Genomic DNA, 26,425 nt, shown 5'->3' with positions numbered 1-26,425 from the left:
AAAGCAGGATGAGGGCAGCAAACAGCCCACGACCGGGACCCCCCGCCCCCGCCGCCCCCCCTCCCTGCAGCAGGGACGGCAGGCAGCGCAGCCGGCGTCCCCACCGCCCGAAGGCAGCCCGCATCGCCAGCGGACGGCCCACTGCAGGTGCACGCAACAGCGGCGCCCTGCAGACGGGCCAACGGGTGAGTAACTCCCTTCTCCAGAACCACACAAGCCAGTTGCTCCAACCCTGGAAAGTCAAAACGGTGACTCGGTTCACTCTGCCAAGGGCTTGTTCACTTCTCACGTTTGCTTACCGAATGTGGAGCTCATCTAACGAGACTGAGCCCCAAAAGCCCCCAAGAGAAAAGGGGGTGCTCCTCAGCGTATACAAAGTTACATTCAGTGGGGGGCGGGGGGACCTCACTAGGATGCCTTTTGGACAAACGGGTAAAACTTCCTTCCCCCCGCCCCCAGAGAGCAGGCCTTCACTGGTCCAACCACGAGCTGCCCCACTGGTCACTCACATCCCTCAGGACGGGCCTGGGGCTTCTGGAATGGCGTCTGCCCCCACTAGCGATTCCGCTTTATGGCTTTATGGAGGAAACTCCTCCGCACCCGCCCCTCACCCTGAATTTAAGGAGGCTTTGCTAAATCGGTAAGTGAAGTTCATGGTTGAGGAAACAGCCCAGCCGAGTTCAGCTCTCGATAGAGAACAGCTATTCTATATACACACACACACAGCTGGGTGAGGCGTAGAGCAGCGTGGCCCCTGGCGTGGCCCAGTGCAGGGGAAACAGAGTGACCAGATTGTATCTGGCCTCAAAAGGTACGCAATCTTTGCTTCTGAAGTGAATGTTAAATACTGTAAACCATAAAACATCACCAATACACATGGACACTTAGCTTCATTTCTTCCCCCTTTACTAAACTCAGGCTGGTAGGGATTTAGGTCTGGGGAAGGGCCTACCGGCCAAAAATTTCTCTCCCAGAAATAATGGAGCCTTTGGCTCACCTACTGTCCAGCTCCCATGCTAGCTGTCTGGGCAGGAGACCCTCTGGGGGTCTAGCCTAAATTCCCAGAGGCGAGGACTTCTCCCCATTCAAAGAAAAAAAAGCTCTGGCCACAAAAGTACCACATCTAAGGAATTCTTTATCGTTGATAATCATTACAGAATTTCACCTTCAAAACAAAGTTCCTCATAAGGACCACACAGATTGGCCTGCAAGTAAAAATATGATTTACACAAATAAAACCCACAAAAAAACCAAACGGATGGCTGTCCCAGGGAGGTGCAGGGATAGGACAGAGGCTGCCGGCTGCACTCAGTGGCCAGGTCTTCCGAGGAGAAGCGCCAGGAGGGCCCAGGTGATGACCACGCCACAGACCCTGCAAGACAGAGAGGTCAGCGGTCCTGGACGGCGGCGGGCTGTGTGAGAACGGGCAGGTCCAAAGCCAGACACGCAGGCCCCCACCCTGCTCACCCAAATGTTCCTGTCTTCCCATCATTCTCCCAGTGTGAACTTCTGCCTTGAGGGCAGAATGGCTTTCAGACACATGCAGACGAGTCATTTTCCTAGTGATTTACATCAGAGGTTGACGGATGGAGAAAAGATTGCCTAGGGGCCATTTTTCTTCAAGCATGCGGTTTTCTATAGATACGGCTCCTAACCAGCAAGCCAAAATCCTCAGAGCAATTCCATCTTTCAGTTACGCAGGCCAAAAACCATGATTCAAGCTCGACCCTGCTCCAGTTGGTCCTTGATCCCCCTTTAGCGCCCCACTCTGCCAGCCGGCAGCCCAAGCCCCGACCGGACGTTCCGCCCGCCTGCCTCCCCAGTGCTCTGCGTGCTCTGCAGTCTGCCCCACACAGAGCCAAGAGTCCCACCTCTCTGAAAATCTCCAGCTACCCGCAGCTTCTCCCACAGCCCTCACCCACAGCCCTCCACTCCACCAGGCCCACGTTCCTCCCCAGCCTCTCCTCATGGTCTTCTCACGGCCCCTCGGCATCCCGGACACCTCCCCACTCAAGGGCCTCTGCCCCACTGCCTGGCCAGTCCTCCCCAGTGCTCTCCCTGGCTTGTTCCCTTACCTCCTTGGAGACTTTAATGGGGTCCCCATCTCTTCCCTTAACCAGTAACCCCTCCTTCTGGCCCCCCACTCCTACCTCCTGACCTGCTCTTATTTTTAATAAATGCTTGTCACCTGATCGATCCTGAAATTCACTTGTTCACGGTTACCTCCCACTGGAGGGTGAGTTGTAGGAGAGCAGGGATTTTGTCTTATTTGCGGATGAAGCCTAGAACCTATGACACTACCCAATCCAGCAGACGTTCAGTAAATGCTCGTCCAGTGTTCCTGAAGGACATTCAGGTCGCCGTACTTGGGAATGACTCCTTTACAACACACACTGGTGGGCTGCCTGGCGGGCTCAGGCGGTTGAGCATCCGACTCTTCGTTTCGGCTGAGGTGGTGACCTCGGGGTCGTGAGATTGAGCCCCGCATCGTGCGTGCTCTGCGCTCAGCGGGGAGTCTGCTTCAGATTCTCTCCCTCTGCCCCTCCCTCCGCTCGTGTGCACGCTCAAATACAGCCCCCCCCCCCCAGCGAGCAAACTCCGCAGCCGCGGTCCCGGGCACGCTTACTGTAACAGGCAGCTGATGTTCGGGGAGTGCCTCCAGTACCGGTAGAGGGACACCTGCAGGCTGGGGTGGCCCCTGTACTCCTTCAGGATGCTCCGGGCACTGCCAACAGACAGTCTCGGGTCAGGCATGCAAGCGTCAGCCCTGCTGTTCCAAGCAGGCTCCAAGTGGCCGCAGAGAGACAGGGTGGCTGAGGGGCACGGGGGTGGGCCGAGCGCCGAGGCACCTACTCCTTAAACTTGTTGGTCAAGAGCAGGAACTGGCTCCGCGAGAGTCGCCGCACATCGAACTTGCAGAGATTCTGAAACTCACGATAGACTTGCTGCTCGCTGACCCCAGGCCACCTCCGGACACGGAGGAGGAGGATGGGAGGTCGGATACTGGGGCAATCTGGACCCGAGAAATTCTAGAAGGCAGGGAGAAGAACAGAGGAGGTTTTCTGCACTTCCTACGGACAACTGACCTGGTTTGAAAATCCTGAGAGGCTAGGAGAGGCTCTGTCTGGGCTGGGAAGGGACGGAAGGAATGCGCGCATCCACGACGCTTTGGGCAGGAAGACAAGAACAGAACAAGCCTAGCGGGGGCGGGAGGACCCTCTTCACTCTGGTTTTGGTTGCTCTCAGACCACCTCTGAGAGATCCCCGAGAAAACCGGGCTGCTTCCCAGCACATGCCTCTGAGAAGGGGAAAGGAGCAAAAAAAAAGGCTACTCACAATCTTAGGGACCCCAGCTCGGATAAGATTCACCTGGTTCACATAGGGAGCGAGCACATCAAGGTAGAGAGAGAAGGAGGGCTCAGGCATGGGGCCAGCACTACAGGGACAGAGAAAACCCCAAAGCATTCAGGCACACCAGCGGTCAAGCACAGGTCCTCAGCCACAGCGAAGGGTCTGGGGACGGAATAGGGGAGGGTGCCGCCTCAGACCACTCTCCCCTTCCTCCTTCCAAATCGGCAGACTCCCCCAACTGACCAATCCCAGAGCGCCCTCTGGGGCCCCAGCCACAGCTGAGCTTTCAGGGGTCACCATCTGTCGGTGACACTTGGATAAAGCTTCCTTGACAAGCATCAGCAATGGGCTCAGAGAATTAGTGAGAAGCCACGGTCCAAAGGTCCACTTGACAGGACATCGCTCTCAATCCCGAATGGCCGTCCCTCAGCCCTCATTCTCGCGAGCCTGCCTCCATGCAGACATGACCACGTGCCGGAGCCCAGGTCCGGGCAAAAGCACGGGCCTTGGAGCCAGGCAGGCCCGGGACGCCATGGAACTTCTCTACCCCTAGGAGGGTTTTGAGGTCAGGAGGATTAGAACCCAAGCATGGAAGGCACCCAGGTGCAGGGCATGAGGGGCTCCCCCATCAGGCACACGTGTACCTCCCAGTCGGCACTCAGATGCTGTCAAAGCACAGGAAAGAGTGAGAGAGCAGACTTATTTAAGTTATAAGCCTCACATCAATAGGTTATAGGGTATACAGCCATTACTAAAATGGAAAGATAGGGGCGCCTGGGTGGCTCAGTTGGTTAAGCGACTGCCTTCGGTTCAGGTCATGATCCTGGAGTCCCAGGATCGAGTCCCGCATCGGGCTCCCTGCTCGGCAGGGAGTCTGCTGCTCCCTCTGACCCTCCCCCCTCTCATGTGCTTGCTCTCTCTCAAATAAATAAATAAAATCTTAAAAAAATAAAATAAAATAAAATGGAAAGATATAGGTAGTACCAAAGTTAACAGATTAGTAAAATTAATAAAAATTTTGGACTAGTCTGAAAAGGTTTCCAAGTCAGCCTCAAAGACCCTGTTACAATTTTGATTCGCTCCTTCACCAAGCCTAAATCCTATTTAACAAATGCACACACCAAGGATGGTGGCCTAGAACGCATCTTCCAAGTGTGGCCTTGGTGCCTAGGAGCCTGGTGCCGTTACCATGGGGAAATGCATTTAAGATTCCAGTTCGGGGTTTTAAGAATCTCTCCCCTATATGCCTTATTCCGAGTCACTACCCTTTTCCGCAGCTTGTGTGGACCCCACGGATGTGCCCTCCCACCTCACTGATTTCCATGGTTACGAGAAACAGGTGGATAACAAAGCCTGCATACCAAACACTGTGAAGCACCGAGGCAGGTGTGAGGCCCTGCACCCCACCTTACTGCCTTGGCCTCCTGGCACGTGGATCTGCCCCGTGCTGAGAAGGGCCCTGGCCCAGCTCAGAGGGGGCCGGGGCAGTAGGAAAGGCCATCCCGCACCGCCCGTGTTTGGGAGAGCCACAGGAGCCCGGAGGTCCTCGCTTACAGCGAGGGCTCAGGGGATTGGACCACAGTTCCGGGAACAGGACAGAAGGAAGGAACACTCACCGGTGTGCTCTCCACAGAAGCAAGTGTGCCACTTTCAGAAGAACTGGGGGGGAAAGCTGGAGATGTAACACACGTCCAGGCTCAACCACAGCACCCCATCAAAATACACAAACCCCTGCTTTATGTCCGTTATGCACAACCCACCTGGAAATAGATGGGGAGCCTCGGGATGGTGGGGATTATCACAAATAAAGCAGGAGTCCCCCTTTCAGAGGACGGCAACGCTCACCTGATCCACAGAGGAAGGCATCGTACGCGGCCTCGTGAGGGTACTTGGTCTCAACTGAAGCAGCGTTCCAGAAGGAGAGAGCAGGGCACAGCCATCAGAACATGGCCTGCACAGGGCTCTCTCCCCCACCCAGCCGCACACCCGCACCGGCCGTGCACACATCACCGACAACCATCATTCCTCCAGAGATGTGTGTGCCCTTCTCCCCACCCACGCCTGTCTTCACCCCGGTCCCCCCACAGCAGCAGGAAGCCGAGGCGGAGAGCCTCCCGGCAGGCCGGCCACATGTCCAGGGGGAGGTGACCCCCAGGAGCTGCGATGCCTTCTGGGGTGGCTCCCTTGTAAGGGGGGTACCTGGAGCACAGACAGGAGAACGATGGAGCACTCCATGTGGCCCTCCCACACACCTGTCCATGGGGAGGCCAAGCCTCCACTCTGGTACCTCAATACTCTGCCGCCCATGGAGCAGCTTATGCTCACAGGAACATACCGTATTTTTCACACTTGCTTGCGTGAATAACCACTGGCCCGGAATTCTTGGTAGGATTCAAGTCACTAGTAGAGAAGAAAAACAGGATGGAGAGTCACCGCAAGTAAGCCCTTCTTGGTCTCTCCTCACCACGTTAACGTAAGTAAAAGGGTCCTCAGGACTGGGGTGCCTTTTTAAGAAAAAGACAAACAGGAACAGGCGGTAGGGTCTCGGTAGACAGACCAGGGCAGATGGAAGGAGCACACCTGGGCCGAGGCTGCAGCTGGGCTGCTCTGCGCACCTGCCACACGCTGAGCCAGACCCGAGGCACCAGGACACATGCGACACCGGCTCTGCCTGCAGAGCTACCCCGTGGCCCAAAGGGCAGGTACGGGGCTGGTCCCGCTGCTGCAGCGCCCCAGGCACGCACGGAGCACCCGAGGATAGGGAGGCTGCGGGCTGCAGGGACGGAAGGCTTCTCGAAGCAGGCAGTACCCCAGGAGTCCCCAACCCAAGGAACTCGCTCAGCTGAAGCCACGGGGAGGCGACCGGCATCTCGAGCACGGAGAGCATGCAAAGGGAGCGAGGGAAAGGGAGCGAGGGCTGATGGCGCTGCCGAGGCGAGCGGTGTGGCTGAAGCCCCCGTGGGAAGGGCAGGGGCCAGGAAGAGAGCTTGGATGATCTGTGGTGGGGAGACTTCAGCAGCATCAGGAAGACGGACCAGAAACCTGGCTCAGTCAGGTTCATGTTTTGAAAGATCACTCCAGCGACAGTACGCAGTGAGCCAGGCCAGGCCAGGGGATACCCGTGGCGCCTCTATGGTCCCTGGAATGAAAGAGGCCGGGGCGGAGGCAAGGATGCTGGGCACGCAGGGGCAAGGCAGACCTGAGAGGCTCCAGAGACGCTCAGGGCATCAGACAGACAGGAGTCCACGGACTAGAAGACGTGGCTGGCCCAGCCCCGGCCCTGGCACAGGGGATGGCACTCAACGAGGAAACCTTCCCTTTGTTTTCCGACAAAGGCTCTTAGAACCTGGGTGTGTGCCGAGCACCTCTGCACCGCTCGTTTCCCCATCTGTCCGGTGCATGTGCCCATTCGGTTTCAGGCCACCGGTCACAAGGCCAGCAGTGGACGCCACACAGACACGGGCCGAGCGCAGGCATCGGTCCAAGTCCTTTCCCGCGTGCGAGCACACTTGTGTCCACGGCTACCTGCGAGCTCCCCGCAGTCATATCCTCAGGTCACAGGTGGTACAACGGAGGCTCAGAGAGATTCGGTCGTTGCTCACAAGCCAGCGGGTGGCAAAGTCGGCCTTTCAACCCAAGCAGTCTCGATTCAGAGCCTGTGCGTTTCCAACAAAACCCTCACATTTGTGCACGGCCCCTGTGGCCATCAGGACTTCGCGAGAGTTGCAGGCACAGAGGTGGGTTTGAGGGACGGAGAACGATGCCAAGTTAAAGGTGCCCGTAGTCGCGTGGGGCAGGAAGGCCCGGCAGCCAGGCAGCGAGCGAAGGGCTGTCCTGGAGGTCTAAATAGTCACGGACAGCAGTAGCTGAAGCTAAGGGAGTGCATTTGGTCACCCAGGGACACGATAATGAGCAAGGAGCGGGTCGAGGAACGACCCTGAAGGGACTTAAGGGATGGGTGGAAGAACAAGAACCCACAAGGAATGGACTGAAAAACCATAAAACCCACCAGAAATCCAGGGAAGGGTATCACCGAAGCACGGGTGGGGAGAGGCTGAGCGTGCCAGGCTCCAGAGAGCAGTCACCATGCCCATTCCTCGGGCCTCCCATGCATCAGCCCTCGGCTGGGACGATGGAGGAGTCTGCCCCGGGCAAGCTCACGAGAGCAAGTTCCGTGAAGGAAGAGAACCTGACCTCCGTGGGTCACGGCCGCATAGAGGCCCCTGAAGAGGCATGTTGCAAAGAGAAGAAGGAAGACTGTGGTAGCGAGAGCACAGAGTCAGGAGGGTGGCTCTGCAGTTTAAGCGAGGAGAACAAGGCTGATGGCGGGCGAGGGGAGGGGAGGGGAGAGGGCCAGGCTGGAAGCCCCGCCAGGGACACCGCCGAGCCAGTGGAGGGAGGACCACGGGGCTGGAGGCTGGACAGGCGGGCGCAGGGCAGCCCTTCCCGCCTGGGCCCCCCCGACAGGAGGCGCTCATGTGTCCTGGCTGCTGGGAGACACCCTGACAAAGACAACACCACAAATGTTGGCAGGGCAGGGAGCGGACACTGCCTGCATTTGGCCTTGGATTTTCTTCCTGGAAATGGGGACCTGGGGGCGGGGGGCATTGGAGGAAGAACATGAAGCACGAGGGCCCAGAGGAGACTACCACGCACTGCACTGCAGGGGGGTGGGGGTGGGGGAATGCGGGTGGTCAGAGGACTGTCACCAAGAGAGGAACAGACCCATTCTCCTTTCAGAAAGGTGCCACCTTCAGCTGCCATGATGCCCCTCTCTCTCTGCTGCTCGGGGTTTCCTGGTCCTCCCAGATGGGGAGGAAGGAACCAAGCTCCCCAGACCCTGGCACTTCCCAGGCATCGTGTCCCCACTAGCACGACCCAGGCCTCAGTCAGAGCTCTAAGGGGGAGGTGGGAGCTGCTTCTACAGAAAGGTCAGGGTCATCCCTAGTATTGGGATCATTCATTCACTCAAGTGTTTGGGGTGCACCCTCCAGCCCCGTAGCAGGCCCATGACAAACACCAGGGTCCAGATGGAAAACAGCCCGATCTGCTGGAGCTTACCTCGCCAGTAATCAGACACAGATCAAGAGAAATTAAACCCTGGCCACCAGAAACCACCATATAATTCAACAGCTGTAGGTATTTCACGGGTTCCTGCCCCTCTAGATAGGGTGTACCCACCTCAGCACTAGGAACACTGTGGGTTGGGGAATTCTTGGCTGTTGGGGGCTATTCCTGTGCATCCTGGCCTCTACTCACCAGATATAGCCCCCATTTGTAACAACCCAAAATGTCTCAACATTGCCAGATGTGTCCTGGGGAATAAAATCCCCTCCACTGAGAACCTTTGCTCTAGGAGCAGCTCAAAAAAAAAAAAAAAAAAAAAAAAGGGCTTCCTTACCTGTTTAGGACTTCATAAACTTCTGAAAGATTTGAAACCCTTGGGAAATTCAGTTCCTAAAATTATGGAAAACAAATCAGGGAGAATAAAACTTGTGCTTTGTTATCTGCTTTGAGTATTGCCAAATGGCCATTAAAGAAACATGGAAAATAGTTCCTATAAACCCCTCTTTCTATTCAAACACAAGTGTCCTTATTCCTTGATCAGGATGTCCAAGCACCTAATGATCTTGGGTTTCCTAAAAGGTTCCCAAAAAGCGAAGCTAGAAAAACTTCAACAGCTCCTACAGCCTTCCTTCAAAGACATGTGCTTAAGTGGTTCCATGAACATACGCCTCCAAGGCACCAGGCCATGGCCAAGGACACACTCGTAGGACACCAGGTGCTCTGAGAACCAGAGCCTTGGGACATGCCAGGTCGCCGTAGAGCTCATCTCCTCTTGTGTGACAAGGAGTCCACATGGGTCCTCTCAGATCAGCCCACGTCCTTCCTGCTTCACGCTAGGACTCTGCCACACGGACACGAGCAGCATCAGAGAAGTGTTCAAGAACTAGAAACTGGGGTGGTACAGCAGTGAATGGGCTCTGGGCAAGGATGTACCAGGCAACCCAGTGCCATTTCTGTGGCTCCCTTATTGGATAGTTAACTTCAAGTGACCAGCTTCAGGCTTTAAAATGCTGATCTGATTTCCCTTTCTCTGTTCCTCAGTTTAACTTCGAAGAATCATTTAAGCCAGTGGGGTGCCTCCCTTCTCCATGTGTGGTTCACACCCTAACTGCACTGCACAAGCCCCTGGGAGCTTTTGAAATACAACCCCCCCCAATCCCTCCAAACCACTGGGAGTTGGTGGTGGGACCCAGGTGTCAGGATTTGGCTTCCCAGGGGATTGTAATGCACTCAGGGTGGCAAACCCATGACTTTACACCTCAGTAAAGATTCTTCAGAGACTCCTGCACCCTGATGCTCTTGGAGTTGGCTGCAAATACTCCTCACACATACCTCAAGCTCCAGCACAAGCTCTTCTGTGGACTGCTTATTTAGATCAGACAAGTTCCATATACCTCATTCAAAACATGGGAACTCGAATGAGGGAAGGAAAACACTCAGAAGCTAGTAAGATAACCCAATGTTAAAACACAAAGGAAGCCAATACTGGTTGTAAAATAGGAGAAAAGGGTTCCAAGAAAGATTTTTAAAAAGAGACAAAGTGACGTGTGATTGGGACAAAGCACTCCTTAACCCAAAGCAGCCCCGTTCCTTACCTTCCAGATATCCTTGGTCACGTTCTTAGTGTCAATGAGAACAGGAAACAGGTTGTGGATATTCAGCTTAAATTGATCATAGCTTTCTGAAGGAAAAGACCAGATAGAAGGGAGTTTGTTGGTAAAACATGGGAAGATTCTCCAACCTAGCTTGTCACCAACACTAACAAAGCAAACAAAATGGGAATTAAAAACGTCCTTTCTCCTAAATCATTAAGAATTGACAGATCTCAAACCAACCTGCCATCACCATTCATGGTGGTGAAAGCCAAATGGCTTTCCATTAAATTCAGGATATCGTCTATGGTCAAGGTTAATGTAGTTTGCAAGGTTCTAGCCAATGGAAAAACGGAAAAAGAAGTGCTATTGAAAAGGCAGATATGAAATCGTCACTTACAAGGGACTATTCAGAGAAGATCCAAGAAAAATCAACTAAAAATTGTGAGTGAAGTACCCCGATAAGGAACTGAGCTATCGATTGGTTTATTTATCAAAGGCCTACCTGCACACAGTTTAAAGAGGTTTGCTGCGAAACCAACCAACACAAGCCTTGCTCTCCTCGTCCCACTCCCCAGACAAGCACTTTCCAGTCCTTTTCTCTGGGTGTTTGTTCCCGGATTGCTCAGCTATGCTACGGGCGATTTCACCAGTTTTAGGCACCTACGTGGCTTCCTACTGCGTAAGAGGACTCCTGACTCAGCCCCGGACCGCACCTCCTTGCTCTCGTGGGGCCAGGTCACATTCCCCCCCACCCCGCCACCTTTCCTTTCTTACCCAGCTCTTGTTCTCCCTGCAATTTTGTTTTGTTGTCTCAGTTTTTCTGGTCATGGCTTATGAATTTTACCCCAACTTCTCCCCCAATTTCCTCAATATGCTCAAACTAAGGTGTTTTATCAATTCATTTCTTGGGGAAATCTTAGAACCGTCTCACCCTCTTGATCTAGATAGTGTACATTACTTCATTTAATCCCTGATACTAGGATATTGGTACCATTACTACCCCCCATTTTATAGGAAGCAGAGGAAGTGCTTTGTTGGAGCTCACACACGTAACAAGGGGTGGAATGAGGAGCCACGCATGGCTCCCAAGTCCATGCTTTTAACGGCTACACGACCCCGTTGTACATCCAGCCAGGGCACCATCAGTCATGGAAAAGTATGGCCCAACCACAAGACAAGGCCACACAGCCACTGATATGGAATTTATTAGGCCAATGACACAAATGCTTTCGGTAAGTGGAAATATAGCCAAACATAAAATCACCTATGTAGGGCGCCTGGGTGGCTCAGTTGGTTGAGCGACTGCCTTCGGCTCAGGTCATGATCCTGGAGTCCCTGGATCGAGTCCCGCATCGGGCTCCCTGCTCGGCGAGGAGCCTGCTTCTCCCTCTCACCCTCCCCCATCTCATGTACTCTCTCTCTCTCTCTCATTCTCGCTCTCTCAAATAAATAAATAAAAATCTTTAAAAAAAAAAAATCACCTATGTAGTGTGATCTAATTTGTGAGAACTCACAGAGGAAAAAGCAAAGTGTTGGGATTATAGCTGAGATTGAAGGCAGCATCTCTCCTGCTCACATTTCTGATTTTATAAGGTTTTATACAAGGATCTGGGACAACTTCCATAATGGGGGCCAGAGTATCCATTCAAATGTAAGTTTTTCTGCCAGAAAGGCACCTGGCTTCCACTCCGCGAAAATGGGAACAGGCACAGAGATGCTGGGACTCTACAGAAGCCAGTGGATCGTGAGGAGATAGCACAGGAGGACCCTGGCCCCCACCCCCTCTCAAGGTGGCCAGTGAAGATGGAGAGGGGGATGGCAGGTGTGCCCGTACCTGGGAGTGGCCGGAAGAACTTCTCGTGCAGATGCAGCAGGTCCATCATCATATTGTGGCCCACTAAGGGCTACTTGGAGGAATCGGCAGGTGGCAGAGAAGAGGTTTAAAAACAGACATCCGAGGTGAACATGCTCTCGCAGAGGGGGTAGCCTTAGAACCCACGGCAATCCTACCACACGGCAGTCCACCCCCCTTCACCCCACCCTCATGAGAGGTGGCCCAACGGCTCTGATGCCAGGAGGACAAGCACGGTGCAGGAGGGATGTGGGGCACAGGGTCCATGCTGGGGGTCTAAACTGAAGAACTTCCCCCAGCAGTCCTAGGTCAGCTAGTAGTGAAGCAGCCGTGTGCCCAACAGGGGGAAAGGAGCCGCAGGGTTTTATGCGGACACTCTGCCCCAGCTTAACCCATCACGGTTTGGGGAAAGCAAGGCTAGATCTAAAAAGCCAGTTACTGACAGGAAAGAACCACTTATCTCAAGGAATCTTATTTTTGTTGGAGGACACAGCATATTTCTATGCTCAGAAATACAAATGACTGCTAGGGATCAGATTTTTTTTTCCCCCTACCTTCTGGGCTTTCACCAGCATCTGGAAAAAGACCGAAAAACCCCTGGCAGAGAGAAGAATCTTCTCCTTCCAACAGCTGGCTCGATCACAGGAGGTGTTTTCAAGATACCAGCGATGTTGTTTACTCACTTTTTTCACTATTATCTGAGACAAAAGTAGAGACAAGTTCTCTGAATCCTGGGTTCCTGGGAATGAAGCCAAAGAAGCAATTCATCTCAAAAGGAGAGGTGAAAAGACAAGAGAAAGCCTTTCACAGAGGCCAGATTTGGTGGAATGAGCGAGAATAGAGCCACTGGGACCGCCTGCTCGCAGGTGGGAACTCACCCCCTGATCTCTCAGGACCGTCCAGATGTCGGGGAGGGCCTGCCTCAGCACCAGCTGGACCTCAAAGGCCTGGAAACCTGTGGCAAGGAAACGCAAGGCTTGCACAGAACCACCCAGACGGGGGTTCACTTTCCCCTCAGGAGAAGAAGTTGAGAGATGCACGGGGACAATGGAGAGGCAGCTCTCAGGTGTACCTAAACCCAGGAGCCCCCACGACAGGGATGGCACAGCATTCACGTCCATTCTCGAAGTTTATCTCAGGGCCACTCTGAGACAACCCTGGCGAGCCTTTGTGGGGGGGTTATAGCTTTTGACATTCACTGCATTAGAACAGTGAACGTTAAACAATGCAAAGTTCTCTTTTAAAATAATAAAACCATTACCCTGCTACCCGTGATTTTGTAACATCATGCACTGGTTATGTGAAAAATATTGCTTTGTGGAGTTACTCGAATTTTTTGATATTCACATATTACATACGATCAACAAGACATGTACCACGGGCCATCAGAATGGTCTCAGTATTGGGAAGCTTGTCAAGCTCACGGTGGCAGACCTGAGTTTTCCAAAATTTTAGTTTTTGATGGAAAGCTCAAATTTTATCACTCACAAATTCTGTTATTTTCCTGCAAGTGACAGGCTTACTTTTCTCACTTGAGAAAAGGACTGAAAATACCCAAAATCAAAATAACCACAGTCTGTTCTTTCATGTAAAAACGACATTCCATTAAAAGAAAAGGCATGGACTCAGCTCCCAGCTCAGAAACATGAACGGGCACTTTCATCCAGGGAACCGCTGCACTTCGGTTAGCAACAGCAAGGTTTTATGCATATGTATTTTGACACATCGAAATTAAAAGATGAACAAAGATTGAGTTACTTCTTCGCCACGAAGGTAGTTCATAAAAACTAGATTTTGTGTTTCTAAGCTGGAAGTGGCAACGAAGTACAGGAGGACAGCCCGCAGGGTCTGCTCCGAGGTGCATTTTTACCCACCGGCGCCCCGCTCAATACTATCCATGCAAATGCCCAGTGACAACGGCAAGTGACAGCCAAGTGAGATTTTGACAGTACTTTTGACCTTGTGCACCCCTTGGAAAGGGTCTGAGACCCCGGGGGGCCACAGACCAAGCCCGAGGACCACTAATTGAGGGCATGTTCATTGTGATTCCACACTGTGCCGTGGGGAAGAAAAAAAAAAAAATCCAGGGGTGAACACAAGTAAATAATAGTAACACAGGGTTCTCAGGATTGGGATAAAAAAGACGACTCTGAATGGAACGGGACATCTTCAACCTTAAAACTCAAAATAAGTCAAAAGGCCTCCGGCTTCTGAGTTGAGGTCAGAGCTTGATCTGACCCCAGGGACAACACGCCCGCTAAGCCGATGCCCAGGATCCACAGGAAGGAGAGGGTACGTGCCCCCCAACCCCTGCACCCGACAGTGACCAGCCCCAACACCCCCAGGCTGGGGGGAGCAGCCTCCTACCTACCAGCGATACCAGGGAGAGTCATCCAGTCGCCCTCCTCCGCCAGGTCCAGCCACCGTGTCACCTCATCGATCACCACCTTGATCTGGTCTTTATCCAGAGAACTGAAAATGGGCACATGAAAGTGGGATGCTGGAGAAAACCACCAGAACCTTAAGACAACGTTAACATGACAAGAGTTTCAGAGGACTCCGGTTTTAACATTGTGATCTCAGCAACAAAATAAACCCAAGAAAGACTATTTTCTGAATCTTGTTCTGCAAGAGAGAGCCAGACACTCGGCTGATACTCTCCCCTACAATCGCAGGAGCATGTTCCATCCCTTTCTGCTTCACTGGGATGCATGGGAGCTAGACAACACTAAACACTCCTGTCAGGCCTGTCTGCTTAATTCAGCTTTTGGGGTGAAAAAGCACCATCTGGTGAAATAAGGAAGAGACAGGAACTTTGGTAAGCACGTCCTCTACGTTAGAAATATAAGAACACGATGTTATTTTGAGATAAGGAAAGACTTTTCTCCAACATTTGAAAATAACAGAAGGTTAAAAATTCAAATAGATCTTCTCTTACAAAAAAAAAAAAAAAAAAGCTACATTTTTATATGAAAAACTCAGGATAAGGATTTCAGCGGAGGAAAAAAAAAAAGGCACCTCCAGGGGCACCTGGCTGGCTCAGTCAGTGGAACACACGAATCTTGATCTTGGGATTGTGAGTTCAAGCCCCACATTGGTCATAGAGCCTACTTAAAAAAAAAAAAAAAAAAAAAACAACAAACCTCCAATATTAATTATCTGGACCCAATATTCAATCATAATATTCCAGAGTTAAAAATCGGTCTAATTTAACCTCCCATCCTGATAAAGGCAAAGAATCTAAAGCTCAAAGAGCTGAAATGACTAGTTCAGCTCCAGACTCTACCAACACGGCCTGCCTAGGGCCCAGGGGACCACACAATGCTGTCACTCCACTACTCCTGGCCCAAGCTCCATAGCAGTCCTGGTTTCAAGTAAGACAACTGGCACTGGGGGCTTAAAAAAAAAAAAAAGGCAGAGGGGCGCCTGGGTGGCTCAGTCGGTTAAGCGTCTGCCTTCGGCTCAGGTCATGGTCCCGGGGTCCTGGGATCAAGTCTTGCATCGGGCTCTCTGCTCAGCTGGGAGTCTGCTTCTCCCTCTGCCTGCCACTCCCCCTGCTTGTACTCACTCTGTCAAATAAATAAAAATCTTAAAAAAAAAAAAAAAAAAAGAAGAAGAAAAAAAGAAAAAAAGGCAGACCCCGCCCTCAGGAGCACGCAGATTCAAGAACACGGGGCAATATGTCCAGGCCATGACTGGCGTGGTCAAGGTTATACGTCACTGACCACCGAGACCTCCCCGAGATCGCCCTGAAGGCCAGCATAACATCTCACACGGAGTCCCACAGAGCCTGCTCCCCTCCCCTCTCCGCCCCCCCACCCCACTGGCATGAAGCTCCCGCTTTTTCATTTGAGTACGGAGTTAAGAGTCAGTGCCTTTTTTCCCTTCACTTTTCAACACGAAAATCATCCTCCATATAGTAGGACGGCTCTCCTCTCAGGTGAGGGAACAGAACGCCCAGCACTTGGAGCTGCTGTGTTTGGCTGATGGCATGCTGCCGAAGCCGCCCCAGCTAAAGGTGATGGCGGGAGGTCACCATACCCTGGAGCCGGCACGCCAATCCACAGGAAACTCGGAAGATCAGCAGCAAGAGAGCAACAGAGAGTCCCAAAGCCCCCAGAGAAACGGGCTTTACCTGCGAACTCTCCAGTTCCCGGTCAGGATGCTGTGTTTAATTTTCTTCTCCTGCTCCTCATTCATATATGGGATCCCATTTTTGAGAAACTAGATGGGGAACAAGGAGACTAGTGGAGGCATCCTCTGGGCAGGGGAGCAGAGGGAAAAGAAGCCTTCCTTGTCCAGTTCACGTGGACAGGAAATGGGACTCAGCCCAGCTGGACCAGAGAACCTTTAAAACCTTCCCATTTCCCTTCTCTGCTGCCATACCTTGTTGTAGTCGAAGCCATACTGATTCAAAAACTGAACACTAGAAGCCTGGAAAGAGAATTCGGAATCCAAGATCCCAAATGTCGTCGGGAAGAGAAAGAAGTTACAGGAATGGGCTACATACCTATAAAATAAATAAATAAATGTAAAAAGGAAAAGCCAAAACCATTTTTAAAATTCTAGCTCTCAGAGCTGACTTCGGAGCAGGCTCCTCCTTTCATTCAAGAAGTATTTGAATGTTGGCTTTTTCTAGTACCAAGTGGCCCTGGGGCCAAAGGAAAAAGGCAGAGATCCTGCCCGCATGGAAGAGTCTAGCCCCCATCCTGAGCCTACTGTTCAGCAGGCTTTCTGACTGCTGGTTCCTGGGAGCCACATCACCCTCATTATGACACCGTGTTAACTGCTACCTTCAGGGCGCACAGAAACGGGGAGAGGAGCACCTAAATGCTGGGAAAGGCACCCCAGAAAAGATACTGTGCCGAGAGAGACTTGGAGGAGCCAGAAGCTGCAGGGGACAGTGGGGCGGAAACGCACAGAAACAGAGGAGACTATGGAATGTCTAGGGCCAACGTGGTTCAGACCCTGAGGCAGTTGGAGGGGAGCAGGTGGAGAGGATCAGTGGGCAAGAGCCAGGTGTTTTGCAAAAGGTCTTCATACATACTTGTTCAACTCTCCTTCAATACTGGAAAACACAGACAATCCTAGAAGAAAGAGGAGGAAATGAATACCAAAGAAAACCTACCAGAAGTGAGCTTCAGAAAGGAAACATTTTGAACAATATTTTGCACCTAAAGAAACTGTGTACCCTTTAGAATAAGATTGTCTCTTAAAGAAAATATGGGGCGGGGCGCCGGAGTGGCTCCTTGGTTAAGCGTCTGCCTTCGGCTCAGGTCATGATCCTAGGGTCCTGGGATTGAGCCCACATCCGACCCCCTGGTCAGCGGGGAAGCCTACTTCTCCCTCTCCCCCAGTTTGTGCTCTAGTAAATAAAATCTTAAAAAGAAAAAAAGAGAGAAAACACAGACTTGGAACAGGAGAACTATCAACTGTAATTCACACTGAAATTATTAAAATAGGATGGTGAATGGTTCTTCAAACACAGAATATTGACATTTTTTCTAGTTTTAAAACTCACCAGAGGAAATGCTAAAAACCAGAGATGTATACATTTAATGGCTTTAAAATGTCCATATTGCTAAAGAGACCCTATGCAAAGTGAAGAAGGCTTCAAAGTAGGGGAGGACAACAGAAATGTATCAGCGTGCTGTTTCATGTACTTTTCACGGAGGTCTTACAATTAAGGAAAAAACCACAAGAGAATAGCAAAGGACAAGGATAGAGAGCAACCACACACACAGACGGTCCTCATTCACAGAAAAAGCAGGGGCCAGTAAAATCTGCTGGAAGTATACCAAATACATATGCACATACCAGAACAATACACACAAAAGGTAACTCAAATGTACATCATTAGCAGACTGAGTCAATGGATATATTCAATTTGGAATACTATGTGACTGTTAAAAATGGAGAGCTGTTTATGTCAATACAGAAAGATCTCTAAGCTCCATTAGCGAACAAGGCTACAGAGCAAGATACTTATAACGTGATCTTGTTTGTATAAGTTTTCTGTAAACAAAAATCATGCACATTTTCCCTTGAAAGATGGTACAGACTCCTTCATGTTGATGAACGGTGCTGCTAAACGAGGTTTCTGCTTGTTGCACAGTGTTAGGCCCACAGGCACAACACAGACAAAAACCGAACAAGCATCCACAACCACAGCCAATCTCTCTGAAAGGGGTCAACGCTGTTTTACCAGCAGGAAACACAAAGACAACCCAAGTATCTCCTTCAGTAACTCAGAAGGAACGGCTGAAGAGGACACTCACCAATCTGACAGATGGTGAATTGCTGAACACTGTGGCGGGTCTTTAGATACCACTCGGAGGGCAAGTCGAAAAGACTGGGGGAAAAACAGGCATCTCATTCCACAGGCAAGGAGAGGACATAAAGGTGCCACAGCCTCCGCGCCGGAGGGGCGCCTCTCAGCCAGAGGCAGCGTTACCTTGTTACCAAGAGGGAAGGCTACCAGCATTTAGAGGACAAGGGCCAGGTCCCCAGCCGCCCCCCCCAAGGGCTGCCCTGCCCCCTCAAAGCCAATAAGGGACGTGGCCGGAGTGCGAGGCACGAGGGCACAGAGGAGCGCACCTCCCCTGGCTCAGCTACGGCAGCTTTGGTGTACCTGATCTGCTGGGGCCGGGACAGGCTAGAGCGAAGGCCTGTGAACTCTATGTCCAGACCTGCGGGCCAGAAAAAAAAAGACAAGCGTCCCCAGACGCAGACCATTGCCGCACGGTTCTTGCTGTCAGTGCTGCAGGTGGCAAACGTGTTCGGCTCACCGTCGGCGCTCACGAGGCCAGGCGGGATCAAGAAGACGAAAATGAGAAAGCCAAAGCAAGGATACGCCAGGCCAGTCATCCCGTGGGCTCGGCTCCCCCTGGGCCACAGTGGGGCCAAGGCCGCAAGTGCTGCTTAACGTCTCACCGCCCGGCCGGAGGGCTCTCCCGCCCTTGGGGGGGCCCTCTCGGAGCCTCCCGCGGCCTGGAGTCCGTCCCCGCTAGGCCCCACCTCCCCGCCCCGGCCCGCCCCCGCAGGCTCGCGCCCCCCAGAGCAGATTGGCGACAGGCCCGACTCCCCCGCGCCTCACCCACGAAGTCGGCGCCCAGGACGAGCTCCTGCAGCAGAGGGAGACTCTGCTCGAACTCGTCGGCGCCCACGTCCATGGCCGCGCAGCTCGGCCGAAGGCGCCCGGTGCGGCCACGCGCTGCCACGCGCTTCCGCCGCGCCGCCCTTCTTAAGGGGCTCGCACGGCGATTGGCCGCGTGCCGCCACCTGCCCGCCCACAGGTGTCTGCTTGCGCACCTCGCCCGCCCGCCGGGGCTGCCGGAGGCCCCGCCTTCGCAGCCAGAGCCCGGCTCCCCTGGCGGCGGCGATCTCTCTGCGGTCGCTGGAAGGTGGCACTTCCGTAGAGCTGGGTATTAAGAGGCGTGGTAGGAGAAAACAGCGCGGAAGAAGGGTACGTGCAGACCGGGCGGGAGCGCCTGAAGGAACTGCAGGAAGGAGGCAATCACGGCAGCTGCGGCGGGGGAGGGCCCCATCTCGTCCGCGTTGAAATCTGCACGTCTTCGCACCTGGCCCCGTCCCCTCCCCCACACTCTATCTTCTCCACTTTGTCTGCAACATCATCCGTGATACCATCTCTCACACTTGCCACAAAGACCCTCAGGAGTTGCCTATCAAACTGAGGAAACCTTTGGTGCAGAGATGATCTAGGACCATCCTATTCCTTGCAGAGAAAACCCCTACCTACAGCGTTACTTCCAGGTGAACCCTATTTTTGTCACTGCCAATTTCCAAAGCCACTAGTCCAGTCTTCGGTATTTACACCCGCCCTTGAACACCAGACTTGTTTGAAAAGCCTTCTACAACCACAATCTTCAAAGTGAAGTGCTCCAGTCTTTAAGATGAGGCAAGAAAATATCGGACCTATAATAAACACTTTCAAATGTCTCCACTAGGGTATTTATTGATCACAAGAGGACCACTAAGTCACTGCATCCTCTCAGAACCAATCATACTTTTAAAAAATGTTGGTGCATACCCATCTTTTTAAAATACCAAACACTCGGATTAGAAATAGTAATGTTATTTCACTTCTGTATAAATATATAATTGGGATACACATTTAAAAATTGGGAAATGCTCTAGAAGCCGCCTTAACTGCTTACAGGTTCTTTCTCATTGCACCGGTCTTAAATAGCCAGAAAGTTATTTTGATTTAATCGACCCCTATAAAAGAGTTGCCGTTGATTCCCACTTAGCCCAGCTTCATTTTAGATTAAGGTGATTGCACTTCAAGCTTCATCTCCTATCCAACAAATTCTCTTTTCAAGGCAAACTGAGCATACACCAACCCTGCTCCTTTCCACCTCCACTTTCAGTTCCTCACTGCGTTTCTTTCTTCTTTCACATCTGGTTCTGCATGTCAGGGTTCAGGAGCCCAACTAAGGTCACGATTTGCCCCTTCTATCTTCACAGCACTAAGACTTTATAATAAATTGGGGCGCCTGGGTGGCTCAGTCGTTAAGCGTCTGCCTTCGGCTCAGGTCATGATCCCAGGGTCCTGGGATCGAGCCCCGCATCGGGCTCCCTGCTCCGCGGGAAGCCTGCTTCTCCCTCTCCCACTCCCCCTGCTTGTGTTCCCTCTCTCGCTGTGTCTCTCTCTGTCAAATAAATAAATAAAATCTTTAAAAAAAAAAAAAGACTTTGTAATAAATTGATACGGACAGTTCCTATTTTAAAAAAAGGTCCACACTCTGAAGAGCAACAGCTGTCATTTATTGAGATTAACCACTATGAGCTGGACATGGTAACAAGTAGTTTGCACAAATCTCCTATGTGTACTCTTGCCACAGAGGGCTCAAAGGCAAAGAAGATTTCATGTAACCAGAAAGTGCTCATATCTGCGTTTATTCTTTAACTTATAAACAACATTTAATTTGTCCTTGCAAAGTTAATTATAATTGGCAACAGCTTTTCCCAGATACTTCTGTCCAAGAAGGGGAAGAATTTAGCCCTTAATTAAACCACCGCCCCCCAACACACACACACAAGAGGAGGAGGGGATGACCTTAACTAGTGATAACATTCCACCGTTACATGATTGTACAAAACTTCCAAGCTGGCTGTCCTTCCAGATGCTCCCTTCTGAAGGACGCAACGGCTCACAGCTTTATAGTCACACGTTCGGAACGATGCTCCTCTTTCAGTCATAGATTCTCCGAGGCTCCTGCAGCACCACACCGCCTTCCGTCATGGCACCCTGCAGTCGCTTCATCTGGTTTTGAAGATCCGAAAAAAGGAAAAGGTTAAGTTAGCGCAATAAAGAAGCTGACAAGAAACAGTTCGTTCCCAAGAGAACTAAAACAGCTGATTTGCTCCTTGCTAAGCCCCAGCCTACACTGATTTCCCAGAAAGTGATCTTAATAATGACACAGATAAGAGACTCTAGAGATGTCAAAGATTAGTGGTGTTTCATCATACAGACAAGATGTCAACACATGAACGGGGAAGTAGAGTGGGGGACATCGTGGCTGCACAGTCAGTCACCCTGGACTCACTCTGGACAAGCCAGCCTCAGGTGACTTGGGCATACTACTCCTGACCCTCTGGGCTGCTATGAAGATGGAATAAGGTCACACATGTCAGGATACCCACCTCAGGATCTGCCACATGGAAAGAACTTGATAAATCCAACTATTGTTACTATGTAAGCACCTGCTGTCAAGAATTCATACCTTTTAAAAATAAGTACATGAAAACCAAAATACCGAGTCCGAGGCTGCCTCCCAAGGAGTGGGTTGGTAGACCATGAAGTTGATTCCTGCCTCTAAGCATCGCTCTGCCAGCACTCGTCCTATACTCTCACAGGCCACCACGTTTTTGGTGCTGTAAAGATGCTTTTTAATAGCCCATTCCCGAGTGGATGCTGAAACCACAACCTGGCCGTTGCGATGCTCAACCAACGCTTCTACATGATGCTGAGTCCTTATAACTCGCAACCTAAATGAGATGAGAAGAGAATAAAATCATAAAAGAATCCTAAAGATAAAAGGCCTCAGGTGAATAAAGGCCTACACATTACTCAAGAATGCAATGTCTGTTTCATTTACTTGAACAGAGTTAACCTGGATTTGACTTGGGAAAGCTGTTTTTCCTGTCTTTATGAGGTTACCCTCAATAACAATAAACTAAACATTTCCACTTAATCTCAAATATCCAGGAGAAATTTGGTATTTCTGAGATGTGAGAATTATTACACAGCATCACTTCAAAAAAGGATCTGAGGAGGCAGAGCTAAGCTGTGACCCTCCAACGAGTAAGGATATACTTACTCTGTTTCTACTTTCCAGTAACACCAAAATAAATGTAAGATTGATCAAAGATTTAAATTAAAAACTGAAATCATAATACTAGCAAGCAGATTGTTTTTTACAACCTCAAAGTAAGTCTATTTATTTTATTTAAATTCAATTAACATATAACGTATTATTAGTTTCAGAGACAGAGGTCAGTGATTCATCAGTCTTATATAATATCCGGTGCTCATTACATCACGTGCCCTCCTTAATGTCCATCACCCAGTTATCCCATTCCCCCACCCTCTTCCCCTCCAGCAACTCTCAGTTTGTTTCCTATGATTAAGAGTCTAAAGTAAGCCTATTTAAATAGGACATCAAACCATGTCATCCTGCTTTTATAAAGAAAAACCAAAGTTTTCTACAGTTAAAAAAACAGTAAACTGAAGTCAAAAGGCAGCAAGAAACAAAAAATACTTTAAACACATATTATTTATTCGAAGGGCTAATTTCCGTATGTAAAAAGCCTCCTATAATCTGAAAAAAAAAAAAAAGACCAATACCTTAATAGGCAAAGGATCTGAACAGACTGTTCACAGAAACAAAATATTAAAGACTCTCAGGCCCATGAAAATACGCCCATCTCACTGATGAGACGCATGGACAAGGCAATTCATTGCTAAATTGTTTGGAATCATTAAGGTAATCATCAATATGGAGCTAACTAAAACATCCATACGGTGGTGTTCTATCCAGTTACCGGAAGGAATGAAGTAGCTGCCATTCACTGAGCACCTACCATGCCAGGCACTGTCCTGTTTACAGGCAGAGCTCATGTTTCAAAATGATCTCTCATTATTCTTTTTTCTTTCTTTCTCTATTTTTTTAAGGCCACAGAAACTGACATAGAAAGGGTTAGTAACTTTACCAAGATTACAACTAATGGTAAGTAACGGAGCTAGAACTTCAGTCCAGGGGTCTGGCTCCAGAGCCAATGTTCTAAACAAGAGAAAGGATTTCCAAGATGGATTCTGAAGGGGGCAGGGAGGATTCAGATGAAAAACAGTGTACGTGGTATGCTAATATTTGTAAATTTTTTTTTAAGATTTTATTTATTTATTTGACAGAGAGAGAAAGCACAAGCAGGGGGAGCGGTTGGCAGAGGGAGAAGCAGGCTCCCAGCTGAGCAGGGAGCCCAACGTGGGACTTGATCCCAGAACCCTGGGATCATGACCCAAGCCGAAGGCAGACACTTACATTTAAAACAGACTGAGACACCCAGGTGCCCTAATATTTGTAATTTAAAAACTACTAAGTTTACACTTATGTGCACAAATTATCTCCAAAAGGATACACATAAAACCTATTTACCCTTTGGATTTTATAGCATACATTTATATTACACATTTAAAAATTAAGCTCACATTAAATAAAACACCAAAATTAGAGGTCACACCAGGATTCTTAGTGTGAAACAGCAGGAAAAAACACTAGATTGAGAAATGTGGGTTCTACACCTGGTTTTGCTGGCAGCCCTAGTAAAAATCACAATTTATCAAAGGTCAACAATCCTTTTCCATAAGGGCTCAGACAGTAAATGCTTTAGGCTTTGTAAGCCACAGGGTCTCCTGCAACTGCTCAACTCAGCCATAGTAATACTAGAACAGCCAGGTGAGAATGAGTGGTGGTGTGTTACAATAAAACATCCTTTGTGGATAATGAAATTTCAATTTTATATAATTTTCATATCACAAAATATTATTCTTTGGAATTCTTTCTCACGTTTTAAAGAAAGGAAATTTTTAGCTTGCAAGCCAACTATGGCCCATGGGCGATAGTTTGCTGATCCTTGTCTTAAACCATTTGTTCAACAAAGGCATAGGACTCATCCTCTCTAAGGTCACTTCCTATTATAATATGCCAAAATTCTATACTGATAATACTGTGAATATATCAGGGGAAAAAAGTGGGAAAATAAATCTCTAATTATTTAAATGATCCAATATTAAGTAAATACGTTGAATGTGTCAAAAGAATTTTAGATTAATTCAAGGGATCTGCCTACTCCCTTTGACTCCTTCCTACGTACACTAAGTAAAAATGCTTCATAGCAACTGTAAAATTTTATTATCCCTATTCCATCGTCCACAACAAAACTTAAAATTTTTGCTAACAAGGATGTATTTTCTCTTTGCATGTCCTGCATCTAGCACAATGCCTATGAAGTGTCATAGGCCTAATGTTTGTTGAATGAATGTATCACATAGTTATGCCTCCTATTTAACTTCCAATTACAATTTATATAGTCCTTAAGAAATATTCCATTTTTAACAAATGCTTACCAAGTAAATAACCAGCAGATAAACACCAACATAAAGCAGCAAGTGGTAATAATTTATAGTGTCTTGGATCTTAGGTAGGTCAGACAAAACATGTTTGTATCTTAGCTCTAGAGCTTATTAACCTTGTCCCCCCTAAGCCTCCATTCTCTTGCTCCCATAAAATGAAGGAAATTACTGTATCTGCTTCATAAAGTAATTTTAAGGGTTAAATGAGAAAATGCACATAAAGCAACTAAGAGCTCCTGGCAAATACAAAGTGTTCAATAAATAACCATCTTCATAACAAAGAATAGACTCCTAACTTGCCTCCTGCTTCTATTCTTCCCCCATTACAAATTTCTCCTCAAAGCAACTGGAATGATCTTCAATTCAACCTCAAAATTTACTAAATTCTGTCTTCCACTATTGTGAAAAACTGTGAGGTGCTGACTCCAATTTACAAAGGTAATGATCTGTCTCCTACCTACCTGTCCATCCTCACCTTACGCTATTCACTCCTTCCGCACACTGGACTCCAGGTACGCTGGCCTCGTAGTTGTTCAAACACACAAGCCCGTCCCCACCCCAGCCATTTCCTCTGCTGGGAACGCTCTTCTTGGCAGATCGTCTTATCTTTCAGAAGGGGCCTTAGCAGGCCCCAGTCTCCCCATCCTAACATCATCCTCTTTAAATTTTCTCCCTGACACCTACTTGTTTGTCCCTCCAGGTCCACCCCCTCACATCCCCCCAACCCCCGTCCACTAACCCCTCCTCCACCCCCAAATGGCGGCTTCCTGAGGAGACCATCTCCAGAAATATCTGGGCCGTTGACTGAATTGATGAAAACAATCTGCAGGGCACCGTGCACCGCTCTGTAGGGTCGATTAACTAGCCGACTTAATTACCTGTGCCAGAACTCACGGGAGGGCCACGTTGTCCCCCAACCCCGCTCCTTCCTGGCCACACCTAAGAGCTCCAGATTGCGGGGGTTCCGATTGGTGAACTCTGGGGCAACAGCGGCATTTTCCAGGGGGTCCACTTCAGGCTTCGCCGCTGGCTCGGAACTGGTTGAGAACGCTGCGACCCCACACCCTAAGAACGGGAGCCACCACATGTATCTTAAAAAATTACAAACACGGACAAAACAGGAGTATGACCCAACCTCTACCCCATCCACTCCCCGGAAAGGAGAGAGGAGGTAAATCTGGTCACAGGGTACAGTCATCACAGACCCCGCTTAATTTCCTGCTACGGTCGCCACAACGCTGTTAGCCAGTTTACTGTCCGCTGGGGGTTGAACTGAAAACACGACCTGCATATGCCCATTACTGTGCAGGCCCTGGGGAGTCATCTGAGAGAAGCGGGAATTACCGGGGTTCCTGCAAACCGACAGCTTCCCCCAGAGCCGCGACCGGAGCGCCATTGCTGAGGGATCGCGGGCAAAACCTCGGAAAAGCCTCGCGTCCGCTCCTCATCGGCGTCCCGGCCGCTTGCCGGCCGCAGCCATCTTAACTCAGGGAAAAGCTTTCGGATTCAGGAGGTCACCTACGGCTCGACCCGGAACTAACAAACCCCGCCGCCGAGCGGCTGACGGGACGAGCGGCTGCCTCTGCTCCTCCAATCACTGCCTACCATGCAGTGCACGTGACGCCGGAGCCCGCCAACCACTGGCGCAACGCGCTTGCGGGCGGGGCGCAACCCACTAGTTTAGGCGCAGCGTTTCGCCAGAGTGGCGGGCGCGAGGCTCCGGTAATTTCACGTTTCTTTGTTTGGGCGTTGGGGTCGCAGAGCGTCGGCCGATCGTTGTTGGAGCCACACGCAGCCCCCCTGGGGAGTGGGAGAAACCGGGGGCAGCGCGAGATGCAGTTTCTCTTCAGAAACCGTAGTTGGCATTTTTCCCGTATGGCCCACGTAAAGCTCTTGCCCGTCCAA

The 26,425-nt window shown here is 50.3% G+C and overlaps 2 protein-coding genes across 3 annotated transcripts; both read right to left on the bottom strand.

Annotated features, from left to right (window-relative positions):
• Window positions 1-1,133: 1,133 nt before the first annotated feature.
• LOC118001773 (poly(A)-specific ribonuclease PNLDC1-like) lies at window positions 1,134-19,037 on the bottom strand. Of its 2 annotated transcripts, XM_034991913.1 has the most exons (19): window positions 18,962-19,037; window positions 18,497-18,554; window positions 18,144-18,217; window positions 16,913-16,952; window positions 16,252-16,375; window positions 16,001-16,089; window positions 14,237-14,337; window positions 12,744-12,820; window positions 12,420-12,563; window positions 11,848-11,917; window positions 10,014-10,099; window positions 8,753-8,808; window positions 5,687-5,751; window positions 5,197-5,250; window positions 4,968-5,010; window positions 3,337-3,436; window positions 2,854-3,029; window positions 2,627-2,725; window positions 1,134-1,372 (listed from the first exon to the last, which is right to left on the bottom strand). In XM_034991913.1, the coding sequence occupies exons 1-19, from the start codon at window positions 19,035-19,037 to the stop codon at window positions 1,309-1,311; spliced, it is 1,596 nt and encodes a 531-aa protein (XP_034847804.1). In that variant the 3' UTR covers window positions 1,134-1,308. The 2 variants fall into 2 exon arrangements, with proteins under 2 accessions (XP_034847804.1, XP_034847803.1); XM_034991912.1 differs by lacking the exon at window positions 18,962-19,037 and having other exon boundaries at window positions 18,497-18,792.
• Window positions 19,038-20,631: 1,594 nt separating this feature from the next.
• LOC118001866 (39S ribosomal protein L18, mitochondrial) lies at window positions 20,632-26,041 on the bottom strand. The gene is made up of 4 exons (XM_034992047.1): window positions 25,865-26,041; window positions 25,399-25,585; window positions 21,645-21,876; window positions 20,632-21,151 (listed from the first exon to the last, which is right to left on the bottom strand). The coding sequence occupies exons 1-4, from the start codon at window positions 25,914-25,916 to the stop codon at window positions 21,080-21,082; spliced, it is 543 nt and encodes a 180-aa protein (XP_034847938.1). The 5' UTR covers window positions 25,917-26,041; the 3' UTR covers window positions 20,632-21,079.
• Between the last annotated feature and the right edge of the window lie 384 nt (window positions 26,042-26,425).

This window comes from Mirounga leonina, unplaced genomic scaffold, assembly GCF_011800145.1.
Source record: "Mirounga leonina isolate KUSES-001 unplaced genomic scaffold, KU_Mleo_1.0 Mir_54, whole genome shotgun sequence".
Taxonomy (NCBI): Eukaryota; Metazoa; Chordata; class Mammalia; order Carnivora; family Phocidae; genus Mirounga; species Mirounga leonina.
The sequence above is the reverse complement of the archived record's forward strand: the minus strand, read 5'-3'. Positions and strand labels throughout refer to the sequence as shown.

What these genes read in the sequence shown, in the direction of transcription:
- LOC118001866 (XM_034992047.1), bottom strand. Translation starts at nt 25,916, where the DNA reads ATGGCGCTCCGGTCGCGGCTCTGGGGGAAGCTGTCGGTTTGCAGGAAC. An exon ending in GTCGGTTTGCAGGAACCCCG is followed by an intron (nt 25,586 to 25,864) that starts GTAATTCCCGCT and finishes TCCCGTTCTTAG; the next exon opens with GGTGTGGGGTCGCAGCGTTC. An exon ending in TCCCGTGAGTTCTGGCACAG is followed by an intron (nt 21,877 to 25,398) that starts GTAATTAAGTCG and finishes CATCTCATTTAG; the next exon opens with GTTGCGAGTTATAAGGACTC.
- LOC118001773 (XM_034991912.1), bottom strand. Translation starts at nt 18,732, where the DNA reads ATGACTGGCCTGGCGTATCCTTGCTTTGGCTTTCTCATTTTCGTCTTC. An exon ending in ATTCACCATCTGTCAGATTG is followed by an intron (nt 16,953 to 18,143) that starts GTGAGTGTCCTC and finishes TCTTTCTTCTAG; the next exon opens with GATTGTCTGTGTTTTCCAGT. An exon ending in GACTCTCCCTGGTATCGCTG is followed by an intron (nt 12,821 to 14,236) that starts GTAGGTAGGAGG and finishes TCCTTGCCACAG; the next exon opens with GTTTCCAGGCCTTTGAGGTC.